The sequence below is a fragment of the Anser anser genome (genome assembly GCF_964211835.1).
Source record: "Anser anser genome assembly, chromosome: 4".
In the NCBI taxonomy this organism is placed as follows: domain Eukaryota; kingdom Metazoa; phylum Chordata; class Aves; order Anseriformes; family Anatidae; genus Anser; species Anser anser.
The window spans coordinates 4355011-4373063 of NC_139724.1; the positions used below are offsets into that span (position 1 = coordinate 4355011).

At 42.1% G+C, this 18053-nt stretch overlaps 2 protein-coding genes and 1 long non-coding RNA gene across 5 annotated transcripts in view; 2 read left to right on the forward strand and 1 right to left on the reverse strand.

The window, feature by feature from the left end:
• CFI (complement factor I) lies at nt 1-13519 on the forward strand. The gene is made up of 12 exons (XM_083833964.1): nt 1-258; nt 1865-2183; nt 3428-3566; nt 3865-4043; nt 5018-5128; nt 6434-6550; nt 7723-7761; nt 8253-8356; nt 8993-9108; nt 9587-9861; nt 11136-11237; nt 13056-13519. The coding sequence occupies exons 1-12, from the start codon at nt 205-207 to the stop codon at nt 13271-13273; spliced, it is 1773 nt and encodes a 590-aa protein (XP_083690090.1). The 5' UTR covers nt 1-204; the 3' UTR covers nt 13274-13519.
• LOC310898639 overlaps nt 267-18053 on the reverse strand; it is a 24314-nt gene continuing 6527 nt past the window's right edge. The window contains exons 2-4 of one of the 3 annotated variants that reach the window (XR_014583502.1): nt 15137-15256; nt 1169-1246; nt 267-861 (exon numbers count right to left, since the gene is read on the reverse strand). This is a non-coding gene — a long non-coding RNA (uncharacterized lncRNA). Of the gene's footprint in view, nt 862-1168; nt 1247-6559; nt 7450-9867; nt 10830-15136; nt 15257-18053 lie in introns of those variants that run through there. The other 2 variants (XR_014583503.1, XR_014583504.1) reach the window with 2 other exon arrangements.
• Nucleotides 15603-18053, forward strand: part of PLA2G12A (phospholipase A2 group XIIA) — a 4958-nt gene continuing 2507 nt past the window's right edge. Inside the window, exons 1-3 of the mRNA XM_083833975.1 lie at nt 15603-15908; nt 16603-16679; nt 17788-17953. Of these exons, the coding sequence (XP_083690101.1) occupies nt 15701-15908; nt 16603-16679; nt 17788-17953 (451 nt within the window). The 5' untranslated portion in view covers nt 15603-15700. The remainder of the gene's footprint in view (nt 15909-16602; nt 16680-17787; nt 17954-18053) is intronic.

Genomic DNA, 18053 nt, shown 5'->3' on the forward strand with positions numbered 1-18053 from the left:
TAAAACGAGTTAAACTGAGCCGCGTGGCCAGGGCAGGTCCGTGGGTTAATGGTTAAGGCTTCCCCTGCGCCGTTTTCACGCCCGCTTTTAAAAAAAAAAAAAAAAATCGGGCTGGTGGTTAAAAATTAGACACAGATCTGCCAAGGGGCGACCAGGGGGACCCCGGCCGCAGGGCTCCGCTGCGGACAGGGAGAAAGCTCGGCCATGAGGGCGGTTTTCGTGGCGTGCTTGTCCCTCCTTTGGGTTTGTGGAGCGGAGGTAAGGATTTGTTGCGTTGGGGGATCATTAACTTAATTAAATGATACTCGTAAAGCAGTTAGAAGGTCATTACTATGAAAACAAAGCCAGCTGATTTTTTAAAAAAGTTTCACAGTTGTTGTATTTCATACGTTTTTCTCCAGCCTGGTTTGCCTATCTGAGTCTTGCTACTTCGCATATCGATTCTGCCAGGGGTTTACATGAACAGGCTTCTGGAAAAGGTTTTAATCGTGATCCTATCCCGCAGCCAATTTGCAGGCATGGCTGACCCCACAAAGGTGCAGCAATTTCCCCTCTCCCCCTTTTTTGAGAAATGAGACCACAGCCTTAACTTCTAACGTGGCGACGCCGCGTGTTGAAAGGCCTGAGGTTGTGCTGGGGAACCTCTTCCAGCAGAAGTCTGTCATGAAGCCCAGGCAGGCTCGGTGTTCAGCAAACCCCGAGCCTTTCAGAGAAGCCCCCAGGTAAAAAGCAACGCTTTTTGATGGCTGTTCACTCAGGACTTGGGAGAAACGCCTAGTGCGATACGGGAGTTGTGCCAAGCCAGATCTGGCTCACGCTTTGCCATGTGAATCCAAGAAGAATGCGTTGGATTCTACTGACCTGAGGAGAGCAGGAAGAATTTATTAAGATCATACAGTCATTAAAGGGGGGTGGGCGGTGGGGGGAGGATTAATTTCTGCCCCAGCAACATCCCCACTGACTTTACTCAGGCCAGGATTTCTTCACGAGAACTTTAAACTTAGGCTCTATTGATTCGGTGGACACAGTGAAAGCTGATAAATCCCATTTGACGACTGGCTTTCTCTCCCGCGTTTATGCAAAGTCCATCCATACATTTTTCAAGCTTCAACATTCTTCCTACTCATAGATCTTAGTAAGCAAAAGCACGCAGCCAGCAATGGCTCACCTAGACAGTCAGATGGAGGATCAGGATCCATACTTGCAGTCCAGTAACAGCCAGCAACCCCACCACAAATCCACTGCTCTGCAAGATAGAGGAAGAGAACTGATAAGGAGGAGCATTTATTTTTCACATTTCTTGAAGATACTTACACTTATTGCTTCAGCAGTCTTGCCTTGAAACAAATAATTAATTTTAGACTTCTTTATTCGCTTCTAAGTAGTTCCTAAATATTTATAAGTGGTAGTTAAACTCAAAGCCAACTGGACCAATGAAAAGGTCTCAAAAAAAATCAAGTTGCTACTTTTTAAAATTTTATTTTTCTGGTGTTTAAGTCCCCTTATGTTTTAAGTTGTTTACAATCCCGTTGTTGTGGAGTGTTGTAAACCACTGGCTTAAAATGTTTATCATCTGTTGGGTGCTTCAGCCAATGTTTGAAGAGTAAAGAAAATAAAGTGTGTGGGAGACCAGTAAAAGTGAAGGTCACACCAGCGGAACAATCTTAAAAGGAAGAAAAACTGAGAAAGATGAGGTCGCCAAGACAAGGAGATAAACACCATAAATATTTAGCATTTCTTTGCTCATAAGATAGGAAAAGGTTTACAAACAAACGCTTTGTTGAGGTCAGTAGGGGATCTGCAGAAATGTTGGTGCAATTCCTAGTCCTGTTCACTGTTCTTTTATTTATTTTGTGCCTTGCAGAACGCAACACATTATTCTGCAGAAGAACCATTTTCACAGGTTGGGCCTTCTGAGCCAGTTGAGCAGGACACTTACCTCATAGAAGAATGCGTAAGCAACAAATACACGCACAAGTCCTGTGCGAAAGTTTTTTGTCACCCATGGGAACGATGTGTGGATGGAAAATGCCTCTGTAAGCTTCCCTACCAGTGCCCAAAGAATGGCACTTCGGTTTGTTCCACCAACGGAAAGCAATTCAGCACATACTGTCACCTAAAGAGCTATGAGTGCCAACGTCCTGAAGCTAAGTTTCTGAACAAGGGAAACTGCATGTTTACAGGTAGTAGTATCTCCTCTTCCAAAATGTATCAGTCATTCGTTTTTGGCCAAGTGGGTGCTTTACTCTTTTTTACAGCTCAGAAAACTTGTTCATTTCCTTGTACTAGTAAAAATATGAAACGGAAAGTGACAAGTCCTGAAAATTGACAGTACCTGATGATTTTCTTAAAAATAAAGAGATTGAGAGGCCCAGGGTACGCTGCTGCTGGTAGCTTGCTCAAATCATCAGGTAGGAAGGGAAGAAATAGACAAAGGAAAAAGAGCTCAAAGGTTTCCGGTGGGGGTGCTGAGCATGGTGGGAGGCATGGAGGGAGAGGGCCTGCTGAGCACATGAGCAGGGAGGGTATATTTTGGGGAGCAAGAGTCCAAGGAACAGAGTCCTGCCGCTGAGGTCGGGCTGGGGTACGTGGGAAGAAGGTAAGGCACGGTCACCTCAGTCTTCACTCTGCAGATTTCATCAGAACAGAAAGGTGTTCCCCTGCAAACCAGCAGATTTGTACGTTGGCAGGCTGCATCGAGCTGCTTTTCAGTCCCTGACTTTGTCAGCTCAGCCTTTGCCTAAGTACACAGAAAAAGGGCTCTGCAAATGTCAGCAGTAGCAGCCACCGTTCCTACCCATCTTCCAGCCCCACCTCTCCTGCTGGCAGGAGGGGCAGCTCCAGCGCCATCCAACTCTCTTTCCCCACAGAAGCAGCAGCTCAGCCCGTTGTCCTCAGGGAGGCAAAATTTGCCTTTGCATATTCCACTGAAAAGCCTTGGAGAGACTCCGTGCGCTCCTCCTGTGCTCCCCATACAACTGCAATAAGTCGAGGCAGGGGGAAGCAGTGGGCCTTGGCTCCACTGCAAGCAGCACAAGCTTTACTCCAAAGGTAACAGAAACAGGATCTGGCCATCTCACTTGAAGTGTTGCTGGTTGATTATCAAAAGTTCTCTGATGAAAGTCTTAGGCTAAGACGCAACCTTTCCTCAGCAGAGCTCCAATACTCCTACGTGGCATGAACCATTATCCTCATTTGTCCTGAAACTGGTATATTTTGAAAAAGTGACAGGCTCAAAGTCATAAAGTCAGTCCTCAGAAAAATCAAGAATCAAGCTCCTGAGTCCCAACCTACTGCTCTTCCCATATGAACTTTGGGTGTCTGCTGGATACTTTATGTCTCATTTATTCCTGTGTGGTCTTCCCACTAAATACACCTACATAATATAATTTTATTTGGGATTTTTTGGATTTTTTTTTTTTTGTAGAAACGTTTAAAATCTCGGAGTATAAGAATTCAAGTTTGCTTCAAGTAAAGCCTGTGAATATGGAGAACCTTTTTGTATGTGGCAGTAAGTGGACTATGAATGAAGCAAATGTGGCCTGCAGGCACCTTGGCTTTGAATTGTAAGTTTGGGGAATTTATCTCCCAGTAACTGCAATGGATTTGAGAAAGTAGTGATGCTTATATAAGGGTCAGTCACAGCCAGCTGTTAAGGCAAAAATTTGCCTTAAGGCAAAAAATTTGCCTGTTAAGGCAAAAAACTTTTCTTCCAAAGTATCTCGTACTTACTCTTGCACCACTCCAAGGGAAGTCTGCTTTTTTTCCTTAGCCATTGGGAAAATCAAATAAATTCTAAACAATAAAAGCAGTGGCTAATCCATTGTGAAATTACAGAACTTATTATTATTTCTGTCTTCACAGAGGTGCTGAATATTACCACACTGTCTTCAACATCACAGAATACACCTTAAATTCGTCACACTGTTTCCGAATAACTTGCAAAGGCCTAGAGACAAGTCTTGCCGAATGTTTTATAAAGAGGAAACTGAGGAATAGTAGTGATGGATTTGTTAGACTCCAGTGCCAGAAAATTCTCCGAGGTTAGTAGGTTTTGGGTTAAAAATTTATTTAAGGTTCTTCATGTTATTTTAAGTATATATATTTAGGATCTATTTTGTTGAACTGTCAGCCACAGCAAACCTGCAATGAAACCTTTTTCTTTTTAAATAATCCTTTGCAACATTTAAGATAACTGAGGCAGTCTTGAGTTCATGACCTTGGAAAATAATTCACTGTTGCTCCTAGAATATTTGGCAGATGGTGCCCCAAAGTGGACATATTTCACCCACGGTTCTGGTTGTTCCCCCATCTTTCCAAAGGCACCGAGGTATATTATACCGTGCAAGTCTTGCCTCTCACAGGTTAACTCGTCAGGAGACAGGTGATGACCTCCTCCTCTTTGCTTGGGCTACCAGGGAGATCAATTAGGACGCCAGTCGCAATGTAGCCAGACAAGTGCGACTGTATCTGAACTGCTAGTACCTTCCAGGAACATCTGGGGCTCCTCAGTTTCTCACTGATACAAACAGGAATCGAGTCTTTGTTCTGACTTCTAACAGCTTTCCTGTCCCTGTAGTGTGACTTCTTTGGCATTGATAAGCATCTGTCAGCCCGAGAGCTATGGTTTGTCTCAGTTTTTAATTGTGCCACAGAAGCAGCTTAGAGACACTTGATGAGTTCCTTCAAGAGGGGGAACATGCATCACCTTAATCACATAAATCATTTACAGGGGGTTCGAACCTCTTATTTAATCCCTGTCTACAAGAAATGAAGTTCACTTCTGCCACACTACTGAAAGATGGAGGCAGAAAATAAGTGGTCACACTGAAAGTTTGAACAGGAGGCAATGGAAAGGATAAAAAAAGACTCCTCTTTACATTACTGGGTCCCACAACGCCAACTGTTGATAGGCCAAACTATTAAATGAATAAAATGTGTAAGCTGAGTATTTCCTTGGGCAGTTGTGAACCTACAGGCATTTCCACGCTAACTTTATTTTCATCCTGCTGCACAGAATGTTCAGCTGACGAGTTTACTTGTGCAAATGCCAAGTGCATTTCTTTGACCAAAACCTGTGACGGAATCAATGACTGTGGAGACCTAAGCGATGAACTGTGCTGTAAAGGTAATAATTTCCTTTCTTAGCTATTTGAAAATCATTTCAGCAGAAAACCACACCCAAAGAGTACTTACAGTGATGTAACAATAAAATATCTTTTGCAAAGTCATTACGTTAAGGCAACCAAACCATAATTTCTGTATAGGAAAATAATAAAAAAAAAAAGTACATTATTTTCTGAAGCAGGCAGGTGATCTCTGAGGATCTGGATTTCCTCTGAGGATGAGGAAATACAATGAGATTATTTACAAGGCTGTTGATACAAAAAAAAAAAAAAGAAGAAATAAAAAAAAGAAGTAAAAAAAAAAAAGAGCTGTGTTAAATAGAATGAAATGTATTTTTCATAAGGCAAAATCAATAGTAATTAATCAAAAACGTTTTTTTTGTTTGTTTCCAATGAGCTACCTCTAATCCAAAGTAAGATCTTTCTTACATTTCTTACTAATACAAGATTATCCATAGAATGTGTGTGAACAGTTCCCGTTGCATAGGTGTTCATTAACACCTTCATGTTCATGTCATTCTTTCAGCACCTGCAATTCCAGCTGTAACAACTTTTATTAAAAGCAGATCTAGCATAATCTGAATGCAGGAGAATACGTTCAGAAGTTGGGTTTCAGGCGCCAAACTGTAATGTGGGTTACAAATACCATCACTACCCCTAAATAATCTTGATTTTGTATTTTTATAATTGGCAGTACATTTAATCTGGTAATCATGAAAACGTAGCGACAGGAATTTTGGAAATAATAATAAGTACCTGTGGCTTCATTTATTTAGAGGACATTTATTCAAATCCATTTGACCAAAATAGTTCCGTTTCAGCTGTATGGATTTTAGAAAAAGAAGGAGAATTTTAGAAGAAATAAGTTACTAAAGCCAGTAATTTCAAAATAGGACTCAATTCCTAGTGCTACATGTATACCATTCAGTCAAAAGCCTAACTCGGACTCTGATTTTGGAGGGAAATTTGACCCAAGCATCATAAATTCCTCATCTGAGATGATCCATAATGCTGGTAAAACTGGAGGTCCTTTGGCTGAGGTTGAGTGTAGGCACATGGGGGTGAAACTGGTAAGGAGTGATACCCATGTCTAAAACTACAGTACTGAACTTGTAGGGAGACTTTTTTTTTTTTTTTTTAAGTCTTAAAACAAACATCAAGATAGTAAAATGAGGAGAGCCAAGTATTCATTTCATTTTACACTTACAGAGCCTGCTTTCACGATCTATTTATGAACAGCCAAGTCCCCCATAACATGGATATTATATTGTGTTCACATTTTAAGTTGGAATTCTCCTATATTACAGAATGCAGAAACAACAGTTTCCACTGTCGGTCAAATATATGTATTCCAAATAAGAATGTCTGTAACAAAGAAGTTGACTGCCTCACAGGAGAGGATGAAGCTCAAGCTTTCTGCTCAGGTTTCCATTTGAGACATATTTTTATTTCTTTTCCTTTCATTATGCTAAGTTACACCTAGAGACTACACAATGCATATTATTAACTTATTTAACAGGTTAGCAAAATCGAAATGCGTGCGAGAATTAGTCTTTCTGATGTTATGGTATGCTCTACATACTAGGAGACTAAGAGAAGGTTAGGTACTTTTCCTTGCCTTCCTTCTAGAAAAGAATGGCCAGAAAACTAAATGAAATAAAAAACAGATGACATTTTAGGAGATATAAAGCAGATTATGTCTTTTGCTTATTTGGCCATCTATCAAACTGATATCTCATATTTCTGAAGAAAATGTAGACAGAGTTGGCAGGAATATCTTCCTCACATGTAATGAACAGTTAATATAATAATTCTTCTGTGCTGTTCTCCTCACCATCGAAAAGATTTTGTTTTGAACTTAGATGTTTTTCCTTGCTCTGCTAAGAGACAAAGTCTAAAGCCAAAAAGTAAACATTTTTGGTACATGGTAATCGGTAAACTGAACTCGAAAGGTAAACACTGTTGTCAGTAATATGAGAACAGACCCAATCCTCAGCCCCTACTTAGGAACTGAATTCAATGGGCATTTTGTTTGAATAAAAGCTGACAAACCAGATTCGGGAAGCATTTAATTTATTCTCGTGTTGAGTAACCTCCTTTACTCTATTAAAGGAGGTACACAGAATACAGAAGCAGCATCTAAATCAGAAAGAAAAAAAATAATCCTTTTATCTAACGCTCCTTTGGGCTTCAGAAAGCTCCAAAAAGTTGGTGGGGCAGGAGGAGGAATTTCTGGTGTTTCCTGGTGGAGGAGAATGGGCTATCGCTGTAGAGATTAAAAAAGAAAGGAGGCCATTTCACAGGGTCCCTTTGCAGAACAGTTCTGTAGGCAAGAAAATAAGAGTAGATGTCATATAGTTACAAACAAGTGTCTATCTGCTGGATGTAGGTCACTTGTAGGCTGTGGCAGCCAAAGAGTGCCTAGTAAAGGAAACGGTAGGCACCATGCTTAAACGATGTTTTTGTCCGTGTGAAATGGTGCACACCTACACATTTTAAAAGTGTACTATGATTTTGGCACACAAACATACATTTAAGTAACAGAGCAATTTTAAATATTTGCAAAGATTTTTAGTATTTTATTATTCCACCACAGGCAAAGCAAAGCGTGTTGAATATTACAGTATGGATACAGGTAAGTAACTAACCATCCACAAAACACCCCATACCTGCTTATTAGTGGCTTTCTAGCTACCAGCCAGCTGGCCAGATCCAGAACACTCAGATATGTGGACTTGATGATTTAGGAGTACACACTCAGGGGCTTACCATTTGCCTCACTTTCCACTAATTTCAAGAATGCCATAATAATTTATCCTGGCCGAGGATCCACATCTGCATGTTTTGGCAGCTGACAGAGGTAAACTCCAAGCAAATCTATGGGAACTGCTTTTTTTTTTTTTCTGAACGCTAGCAACAGTGGAAAATAAAAAGAAATAATGTGATGCTAAGACATAAGCAATTTTCAAAACAAAAACAGATGCTGAAATTTTTGGTCTTTGCTTTCTTGCTGCTTCAGCTACTCGCATACTCCCAGCACTTGTGATTTCAAGATAAAGATAAACCTGTCTCCAAACAGAGAATGAATGCCTGAATTCTGAGACACATTTTTCCTTTTTGTTAAAGAAAGAAAACTGACAAAGACATTTCTTCCCCAAATAAACTGTGGTGTTGTTAATCACACGTTAACTCGACGGAAAAGAATCGTAGGTGGAGAAATTGCAAGCAAGGTAAAAACAACAAGCAAACCTTAACAAATATGTGCTCATCTGCATTCATTCAGTATCAAATTAAATGGGTTTTATCATTCTTCTGTTAAAATATGCAGAAATAACAAAATCAGCAACAACACTGGTTTCATGTTTTGCAGCAGTACTGGCGCTGCACTGAATGAATGTGAAGAGGAGCACAATTTATAAACTAAAACACCAGGTTGCAAAAAGGAGCATTACAGGATCCAGCAGAATATTTAAAAATGTAGCTAGAAATGACAATTCTAACAGAACAGAATACAGACAAATGTAATACTTGATCGTACCAGATCAGATTCTACATCTGTTCCTCTGACTAGGAATTTCATGACAGAAAGCTGGGGGGAGGGAGGCATTGCACAAAGTCAGAAGATTGAGCAAAACTGCTGTAATTTAGAATATGCACCCTTTATGTCCTATACTATATCCTATTTAATTATACCCTATATATTGGGTAGAGCCCAATTTATGGGCAATTTCTCAACATCAGATTTTGAATTTACAGTCAGCTTTAGTCAAGGAGATGAGGTGATACAAAGGATTGTTTTTCCCTTTATGCATGAAAAATAGTACAATTATAATTTCACGTTATTTGGGTTTTTGTTGTTTGAATAGGGTGAATTCCCTTGGCAAGTGGCAATTAAAGAAACTGGCACTGAAGGTGCAACAGTGTACTGTGGAGGGGTTTATATTGGTGGCTGTTGGGTTCTGACTGCTGCACACTGTGTCAGGTAAAAACAACAACCTGGGAAATGATTCCTTTGCAAAGTAGAAAGATTAATTTGGACATTATTGCCCTTCTCAGCTACTTGTTTGCTAATTCCTGTTTGCCTATTGAATAAAACAACTGAAGACAGCGACTCACCCACATTACTGACAGGGGAGATTCAGAGAAAGAGAGTTTTGGCTGTGAGTAGAAAGATGAAAAAGCACTGATGAGTTTAACGAGACAGCACTAAACACAGAGGATGGCCTTTAGGGGTTTTGCCCTGTGTTAGCTGTAGTACTCAGCAGTAAGTGTCATCAGCCTTGCGTTTGCTACACTTTAGAAAAACCTGGACATCAAGTCCAGAAAGAAGCTATATGTACGCAGTATGAATTTTTATTCTACAGAAACTTTGATAAGATGCAAAAGTTTATGGCTAAGTGAAACACACAGTGCCTGTGCTAGGTTACAAAACATATTTTATTTCATCGTTTCTTTTCCAGAGCAACTCGAGTTCACCTGTACCGTGTCTGGATTGGACTGTTGGATACAATACGGTACGACAGAGAGACAGACACCTACAGGCTAAAGCAACTGATAATCCATGAGAATTATAATGCTGCAACGTATGAAAATGACATTGCTCTGATGGAGCTGAAAGGTCATGGGAAAGGAGAATGCTCCATGAAATACAGCACGCCTGCCTGCATTCCCTGGTCAGAGTATATGTTCAACACTGGTGATAAATGCAAGGTTTCTGGATGGGGACTTGAGAAAGGTATTTGATTTAGTGCTTACTACTAGAATGTATTATTTTTATCACCGTGCTTCAAAGTGTGGTCAGCTTTCATTTTGAAAATGATCACAGGAGGCTGAGCACAGAGAACATCGGTCGTGCTTTGGCACCGGGCTGCCACTTTGTTCTCTTTTCTGCACTGCTTCCTCTGTTGTCTCAACTATTAAGTAAATTGCTGTGGAGAACACCTCTGTTTGAGAACTGCCCTGACCAAAAGAAACGTTCAGTTCCCTGAGCAGGATGACCCCCTGGCAGCACATGCATTGGTGTCGGTAGCGGAGCAGAGAGCGTGGGAGTGGGAGCGGGGTGGCAGGAGTCAGATGGCAGCATTTGGAGGACATGCACGTAGCAAGGAAACTGCTGTGCTGTTCCCCTACACGCTTCTCAAAGGAGATGAGAGCGTTTCAGTACCTCCTAGGCATCCAGAGGTGGCTGAAATTACGGATCTCAGATTTACCTTAGCTGTGGAGAGCTGGTAATGGCATCGAACACATGGCCCACAGCCACTGCCCCGTCCCCGGACCCGAGCCTCAGCCAGCAGTTACAAAACTTGGCACATCCGAGCACATCTTAGCCGTGTACAAGTTCAACCCCAGGAGGGCTGCACGGGGACGGAGCGGTCCAATGCAGTCGCACTTTCAAAGATTTGTCTCATATCACAGAATGATTGCAGCCCTGTGTCAGAGCTGCCGCGTGCTGTTTGTGGGGCTTTTTCTGTCCAAACTCGGTAGCAGTCCTTAAAGCAAATACAGAGCTGGGAATTATGAGCAAATGGACAGAGAACAAAACAGAGAACGTCCTTAACCTTGTAATGTATTGTTCACCTGTATCTTCAAAGTCTGGGCCCCTCTTCTCAAAAAGAAGAACTGGGAAAAAAGGTGACAAGGAGGATTGGAGGCATTTCTCCATTTCGTAGAAAACAATATACTGGTTTCCCGGTGTATGGAGACCTTGATATGGAAAACATGGAAAAAAAATTGAGGAGGACAAGAAAAGGGAAAGGGTAAAAATACAACAAAATGAAACTACTGTATTTAATGCTGCAATTAAACCACGCTGCTTTTATTTTGATACATATGGCCAAGGTACTGCATTACGTATGGGGTGAGTGTTAGTGGCAGTTTAACATACCTCGTCTATAATAGTTAAGGTTATATTCAATAGATAAGCAAATATGTAACTTTCAATTTATGATATTAAATGTGTCATGCATTTATCATTTTTAACTTAGAAAAGATTATGCTTTTCTTTTCTAGGTTATACCAAACAGTATGTGCTCAAGTGGGGCAATGTTAATTTATTTCCGAATTGTTCTGAATTGTATCCAGGACGATTTTTTAAGAAAATGGCATGTGCAGGCAAGCATGAACTTTCTTACTATAATTTCTTTACTATCAAACCCACAGTTTCCAAGGTCTGACGTTACTGGCTGGGAAATCTTTTAGACTTGGAAAATACGATAAACCAAATGCCACTGTGTCACCACTAGCAAAACGCTAGCCATTGCAGCCTATCTGCACCACTGCTCCATAGCTATATATAAACAGTTATGATGACAGTATGCCAAGTTTTGGTCCTTGTGGGCAAATTTCAGCATGCAGTTGGAGTTGTGTTTTCTAAACACACAAGCACTTTGCAGCCCACTGAACTTCCTCCAACCTTTATTTTATCCTGATCCGGGAACATCTTTAAGCAAGTGCCTTTCTTGGAGGACATTCGTAGTTCTGTTGACTAGGATATGACCATTTATCTGCTTGGACATTTGCTACCAGCAAACTGCACCCCAGGAAAAATACTATAAACTTTTCAAACCAAGATTAGTCTGGCCAGGAAACCGGTTGTCACTCCTAGTACTAAAATAAGCATTTTGAGAACACATTTTTGCTTCTCAAGTAACAAAAGGTATTGCCAAATACACTTCTAAAAGAACAATGAGCATTCAACTTACAGGACAGATAGTTTCAACTGTTGTTTAACTCTGAAAGTAAAGGCAATATTTAAACAAACTACTTACCACGAAAAAAAAATCACAAATGATTTGGCTTTTATATCTAGTTTTTATAAGCATGAGGCTGACGCGGATACAAACTTTGGAATTAGGGACGGGTATCCACTGTAGTTAGTTATACAAGTTATACAAGTTATTAATTCAACTGAGTAAGGGCAACAAAATCTAGCTTTATAGGATTAGTCATTCCAATTCTCAAACGTTCAGAATGCTCTTTCTTGGTAATGTAGAGATTTGAGAAAGATGTTACATTTTTAAAAACACAGGGTCATGCTGAGTGTGGGTTCCCTCGTACTACTAGGTCAAACAACCAAGCAGAAAAGAGGAGTAAGGATGTTAAAAATTAATACACTTTAACTGAGTCTCCAGGACAAAGCATAAATTGTATTCTAGCTTGCTGGCAATGTTTTTGTCAGTATCACACCCTTCAATCTTAATTCATTTTTCTTCAGGAGCACTAAATTTGCTGAAGTGCAAAACAAGCAGCTTTGAGACCTCTGAAGCTTGTAAGGAGCACTGAGCCTACACGCTGTGTCTCAGGGCTGCTGTCTGCTGCTCCAGAAGGTCCGCAATAAGTGTCCTAACTGCAAGGACTCAGTTGAAGACAGTTGCGCTCCCTCCCATCCCATCATTCACGTTTCTCCTTGGCCTGCCCACCTCTTTCCATAAGGCCTGTACAGCAATTAATTTTGAGGCTGCTACCTCTCCGTGTAGTTCAGATGAAACTGGCCAATGAACTACTGGGTGGAGAGGACACCAACGGCAGACACCTCAGCATACACACATCATGGTAGCTTCACTTCCATAGGAATCAGCCTACAAATCTTTTTTGCCATTTTGTTCTAACTTTCCTCCACTTTTTATGAGCTTCTTCTAATGATATAATATGCAATATGGCTGAATTCTTCTCTATTGCACAGGGTAAACCAAGAAACATATCACTGATGTCAAAGCAAATGAGCATTTGGGCCAGTCACAATTATAAAGAGGGGCCCTTCGTGAAAAGAAATAGGAAGTGATAGACCAAAGAGGTTAGGAACCTCCAGTACTGGTGACCATTAGGCAAACATCTGTCAGGCAGTGACACAGACCTAAAAAAACTCCTGTGCGTTCCTTTGTGTGCTCGCTTGTATATGAACTTTTGTTTTTGTTTCCTTTTTTGCTCCAGGTACTTATGATGGCTCCATAGACAGTTGCAAAGGGGATTCAGGAGGACCCTTGGTCTGTTTTGATGCAGAAAACGTGGCGTATGTCTGGGGTGTTGTGAGCTGGGGTGAAAACTGCGGGGAGGCTGGTCACCCTGGTGTCTACACAAAAGTCGCCAGCTATTATGATTGGATTAGCCATCATGTGACAAGGAGTCTCATTTCACGGTATAATATCTGAAGCTCAGGAAACAAAATACTTCCTTGTTATCATCCATGCAATAATGAACACTAGTCCTTTTTTACAATCAGCAGCCATGTGCCTTAGCAACTATGAGTACAAATCTTGAAATAATGTATTTTGAAAATGCTTAATTCTCTGTGAATACCACAATTTTGCAGAAGCCTGTAGAAAAAGAATTTTATGGTGACATGACTTCACAGCAAAATTCTCTAATAAATCCATGCTTACTGCAGGGAACTTGAAGTGTCTATCTTCTTGTCATTATTTTTTTCCTTTCTCCATACTTCACGTTGTATTTCAGCTGCAGTTGTTGCTTATTTATTTATTTTAAATGGACAACCATAGTGAAAGCAGTGCTTGGGAAATGACTGCAGCAGCAATATGCAAGCATCGCAGAAAGGACAGCAAGCACAGAACTTGAAAAGAATTCCATCACCTCAAGGTCTAGGTCATTAGAAACCCTCAGGATGCTGCTTTGCTTGGCAGTCGATTCTGTAGGCTTACTGAGAAATTAGACTTCAGACCCCCTGTTAACTGACGGATTGAATATGATCGTGATGTTTCTTACTCAAAGATTACTCTGGTGGTAATTCTTTCAGCTAAAAACTCAGACAATTTTTAATGTAGTTAGTACACTGTGTCTGGTCATCTAGCTTAGGGCAATTTTTGTCTTAATTTAACCACAGCTAGTCACAAAGAACAGAGGAATTTCAAGACTTAACATAAACTAAATAAAAAGTGTCTTTACTGTCTTGGGTTTCCTGTTTATGTGTATTTCCAGCATCTGACAAACTCTTGACATCATATAGGGTTTTTTTGTGTACACATTTATAAAACAATATAAATACATAAAAAGTCTGTACGTTACGCATATAGATTTAATTCTACACAAACAAGTTACAGACCTTAACTTAAAATGAATACTCTCAGCCAGAAAAAAGTTTCTCAAATTAGCACAAGCTTCCTACAGCAATATACAGAAGCATGAAAAAATAATGTGAAAAAGAAAAAGACAAACAAACAAAAAAACACCAAACCACATCCTTACAAGGGCCAGATCCTGTACTATGCAGTCAGGGGGAATTGTGCCACTGCATTAACTGACACGGAAGCTGAGACATTCAGCAAGGGTTATCCACAAAAAGAATTATGCAGTCAACCAGAAGAGACACTAGCACTGTGCTCTTAAAAGGGCCAGAATTCGGTTTTTGGATTGGTACCTTCAACACAGAACTGTTAAATGACTTCAGGACCATCTCAGTCCTGTCAAACCGCTCAAGAGTTTTATAACATACTTCACTGGATTCTAATTTACAAGAGTTTTAATACCTATTTTACTTTATCTCTCTCAATGAATTATCCCATTGAATCAATAGCATTTGTACACACAAGTTGTTGACAGGGGGAGGGAGGTGCTTTTTGTGTGTTTTGTTGCATTTTTTGCTGCTGGTGGCTATGTTTTTTAATAATTCAACACTGTCTGCTTCAGACAGAAGTTTTATGTTTTCCCTGACTTTTCTTTATCTTCCACTGTCTCGCAGAAAAATCAGCATGAATTTATCAAGTAAGGACCCTGTCAATCATCAATAGCTGAAGTTAAGGGTATGAATTACTACTCTTACCTGCCCCTAACAAAGCTTCCTATTTAGGAAGGCATTTAAGCATATTCTTTCCTTGGAAATACTTTGCTGAATCAGGGTCTTTATGTAGTAATCATAGGGAAAGGCTGCTTTCAGGACAGGTGTAGGAAGAGCTCCCTCTTTTGTTTGACTTAGCATACGTCAACTTTTGCCACCTATTTCTTCAGTTAACTCTGATTAATACTAAATGCAGAGGGTGCAAAGAAAAAACCGTATTTACCGTGTATCTTCCCACTCTGACTGTCTATCTGGAGTGTTTTCTCTCCATCTCCCGTTTTTCACCACAGTTACTTTTCTCCTGAGATCCTGGTGCTAGCACGCTCGGGGCAATCCCATGCACCTTAAAACAAAGATTTCATTACAAAAACTAAGCCAGCTCCCACACGGCTCCACTTCACCCCCCTCTAAGGAGCATGCAGGATTTAAATATATATAGACAGGCATGGGTATGGACTGGGAGGTTTAGCAAGCGGGCTCATTTCGGTCGCTATTCTGCAGGCACAGACCTCACATTCCCAGCGCTGAGCACTGAGGAACGGCCACCCCCTACCCCGCCACCCCACTCCTCCAGCGGCCCCCTCAGGTTTTGGGGCGTCCCCTCAGGTTTTGGGGCGTCCCCTCAGGTTTTGGGGCGCCCCCTCAGGTTTAGGGGCGTCCCCTCAGCCTTGGGGTCGCCGCCTCAGGCTTGGCGGCGCCTCCCCGGAGGCGGGCTCGGGGCGGCGCCCGGCGGGCCGATGGCGGCGGGCAGGCGGCGGGGGCTCGAGGCGAGCGGCCGGCCCCGGGCATGGCCGGCGCCCCGCTGCTGCCGCTGCTGCTGCCGCTGCTGGCCTGCGCCTGGCTGGGTGCGAGCCAGGAGGCGCCGCGGACCCCCGACTGGCGGCTGACGCTGAAGACGATCCGCAACGGGGTGCACAAGATCGACGTGTACCTCAACGCCGCCCTCGACCTGCTGGGCGGCGAGGACGGGCTGTGCCACTACAAGTGCAGCGACGGTGAGGGGGCCGCCGCGGGGAAGGAGGGAAATGGCCGCCCGGGCCAGGCTCCTTGGCGGTGCCTGGAAGCGCCGGGCCGCGGCCGTGCCCTGGCCTTGTTGTCGCGAGGTAGCGAAAGGAGGTGAAGGGTCGCTTCCCAGATCCGGATTCGGATCCGGATTGGGTCGGGGCGCGAGGTCTGCGCCCTGGCGGGGGGACGGGGCTTCAGCGGGCTGCGGAGGTGTAAACGCCCGGGTGGTGAGGGTTGTTGTTGGATCCGTTTCGTTCCGTGTGTTTTTCGTTTAACCCTTAGGATTGTCTGCATACTGGCTGTGTACAAAGCATGGAGCGCTTTAAAGTTCATTAGTACTTCGAAGAGCCATTCCTTTTAAATATAATCCTGTGTATTGCACACAAGTCTTGCATCGATTGTAGTGACTCTCATGCATCGATTGTAGTGACTCAAGACTTCTTTTTTCTTAATATAGAAACTAAAGTGAATACTTGCTCAGGTGTCTTATCCCCCCTTGTTGACAAGGTGCTTAGTGCTCCTAAGCCGTAACTTGGAAAGACTTGGTGATATTCAGGTGCTTGAATACATGCTTATGCCAAAAATACAGCCGTCTCAAGCCCAGCAAATGGCTGCGGTGAGTTTTGACGGTACTAAAATTCTGCGGAAAAATATATCTGAGGTATTATAAATTGCCTTTTACAGGATCAAAGCCCTTTCCTCGCTACGGGTATAAACCTTCACCACCAAATGGCTGTGGATCCCCTCTATTTGGGGTTCAGGTAAGTCCATTTTGGGGTTTCTTTGTGCGTGTGGATTTTCAGACATGGAATTTCCTCAATGCGGGTGTTTTCTTCCATATTCTAAGGATGAGACATCACCCATGTACTAAATCCCTGCCTTTATCAGCTCCAGCACGTGCTTTGGTAACAACACGTGGGAAATACTAGTATTATAAATGAACAAAACGTAAATATTTTCATCAGCATCATAAATGTTATAGGGATAAAATAGTGATGATGATTAACTTCTAATCTTTTAACCAAAAATGTTTCGTTCTCACAGTCTTAAAAGCACTGAACAACTGAACAGTAGCCCTGTGAGAGTGGAGGGTTTGGCTCCCACCTTACCAACGCTAATCCATTTTCCTTTAAAGAAAATATGGGTCGTCTTATGTACTGGGTCTGACTGGGATGGAGCTAACTTTCTTCATAGCAGCCTGCATCATGCTGTGTTTGGGATTTGGGGCTAAAACAGTGTCGATAGGTAACACACCTCTGGTTCTGTCTGTTGCTGAGCAATGCTTGCACAGCGTTACAGCTTTCTCTTTTTTCCCTCACTCTGCCCAGCAAGCCCGCTGGGGCTGGGCAGGAAGCTGGGAGGGGACACAGCCAGGACAGCTGACTCAGAGAAGGGATATTCCGTACTGTGTAGCATCCTGGTTAGCAGTAAAAGTGGCGTAGTGGAAAAAGAAGGGAGCAAGGGGAAGGAGTTACCTTCCAAGGTGGCTGTTGCTCTGGAACATGCTAGGCATCAGTCTGCTTTGTTTTTTTTTTCCCTCTTTTGGTCACCTATTAAACTTTTATCGAGAACTGTGTGTTGTCTTGCCTTTGCATTTCCTATTCTCTCCCCTGTCCTGTGAGGGGGCAGGGGTTAAGCAGGCAGCTGTGTAAGTGTTTGGCTGCTGGCCGGGGTCAAGTCAGCACAGCTTACTAGCGGTGAACAGCAAACTACAGAGATAACTGAATGACAGCTGGAGTGATTGCATTAGTTCTTAATTTCTAACTTTTGTATTCTATCATATTCATAGACTGTATCTTCCTTACGTAATATCTCAAGATTCCAATCTTAATTGTACCACCAATGGTGTGGGGGGGATTTTCTTCACAGTTTGACATCGGGATCCCTTCGATGACAAAGTGCTGCAATCACCACGACAGATGTTACGATACTTGTGGCAATAAAAAAAATGACTGTGATGAGCAGTTTCAGTCCTGCCTCTCCAAAATTTGCAGAGATGTGCAGAAAACACTTGGAATATCGGAGAGCGTACAGGGTAAGCTTGAAAAATGCTTTTGTTTTTACGACTTTAACTGAGCTTGTTTGGCAAAGAATCTTTGTGCAGCACAGTAATGCCACATTTTCTTAAGCTGAAG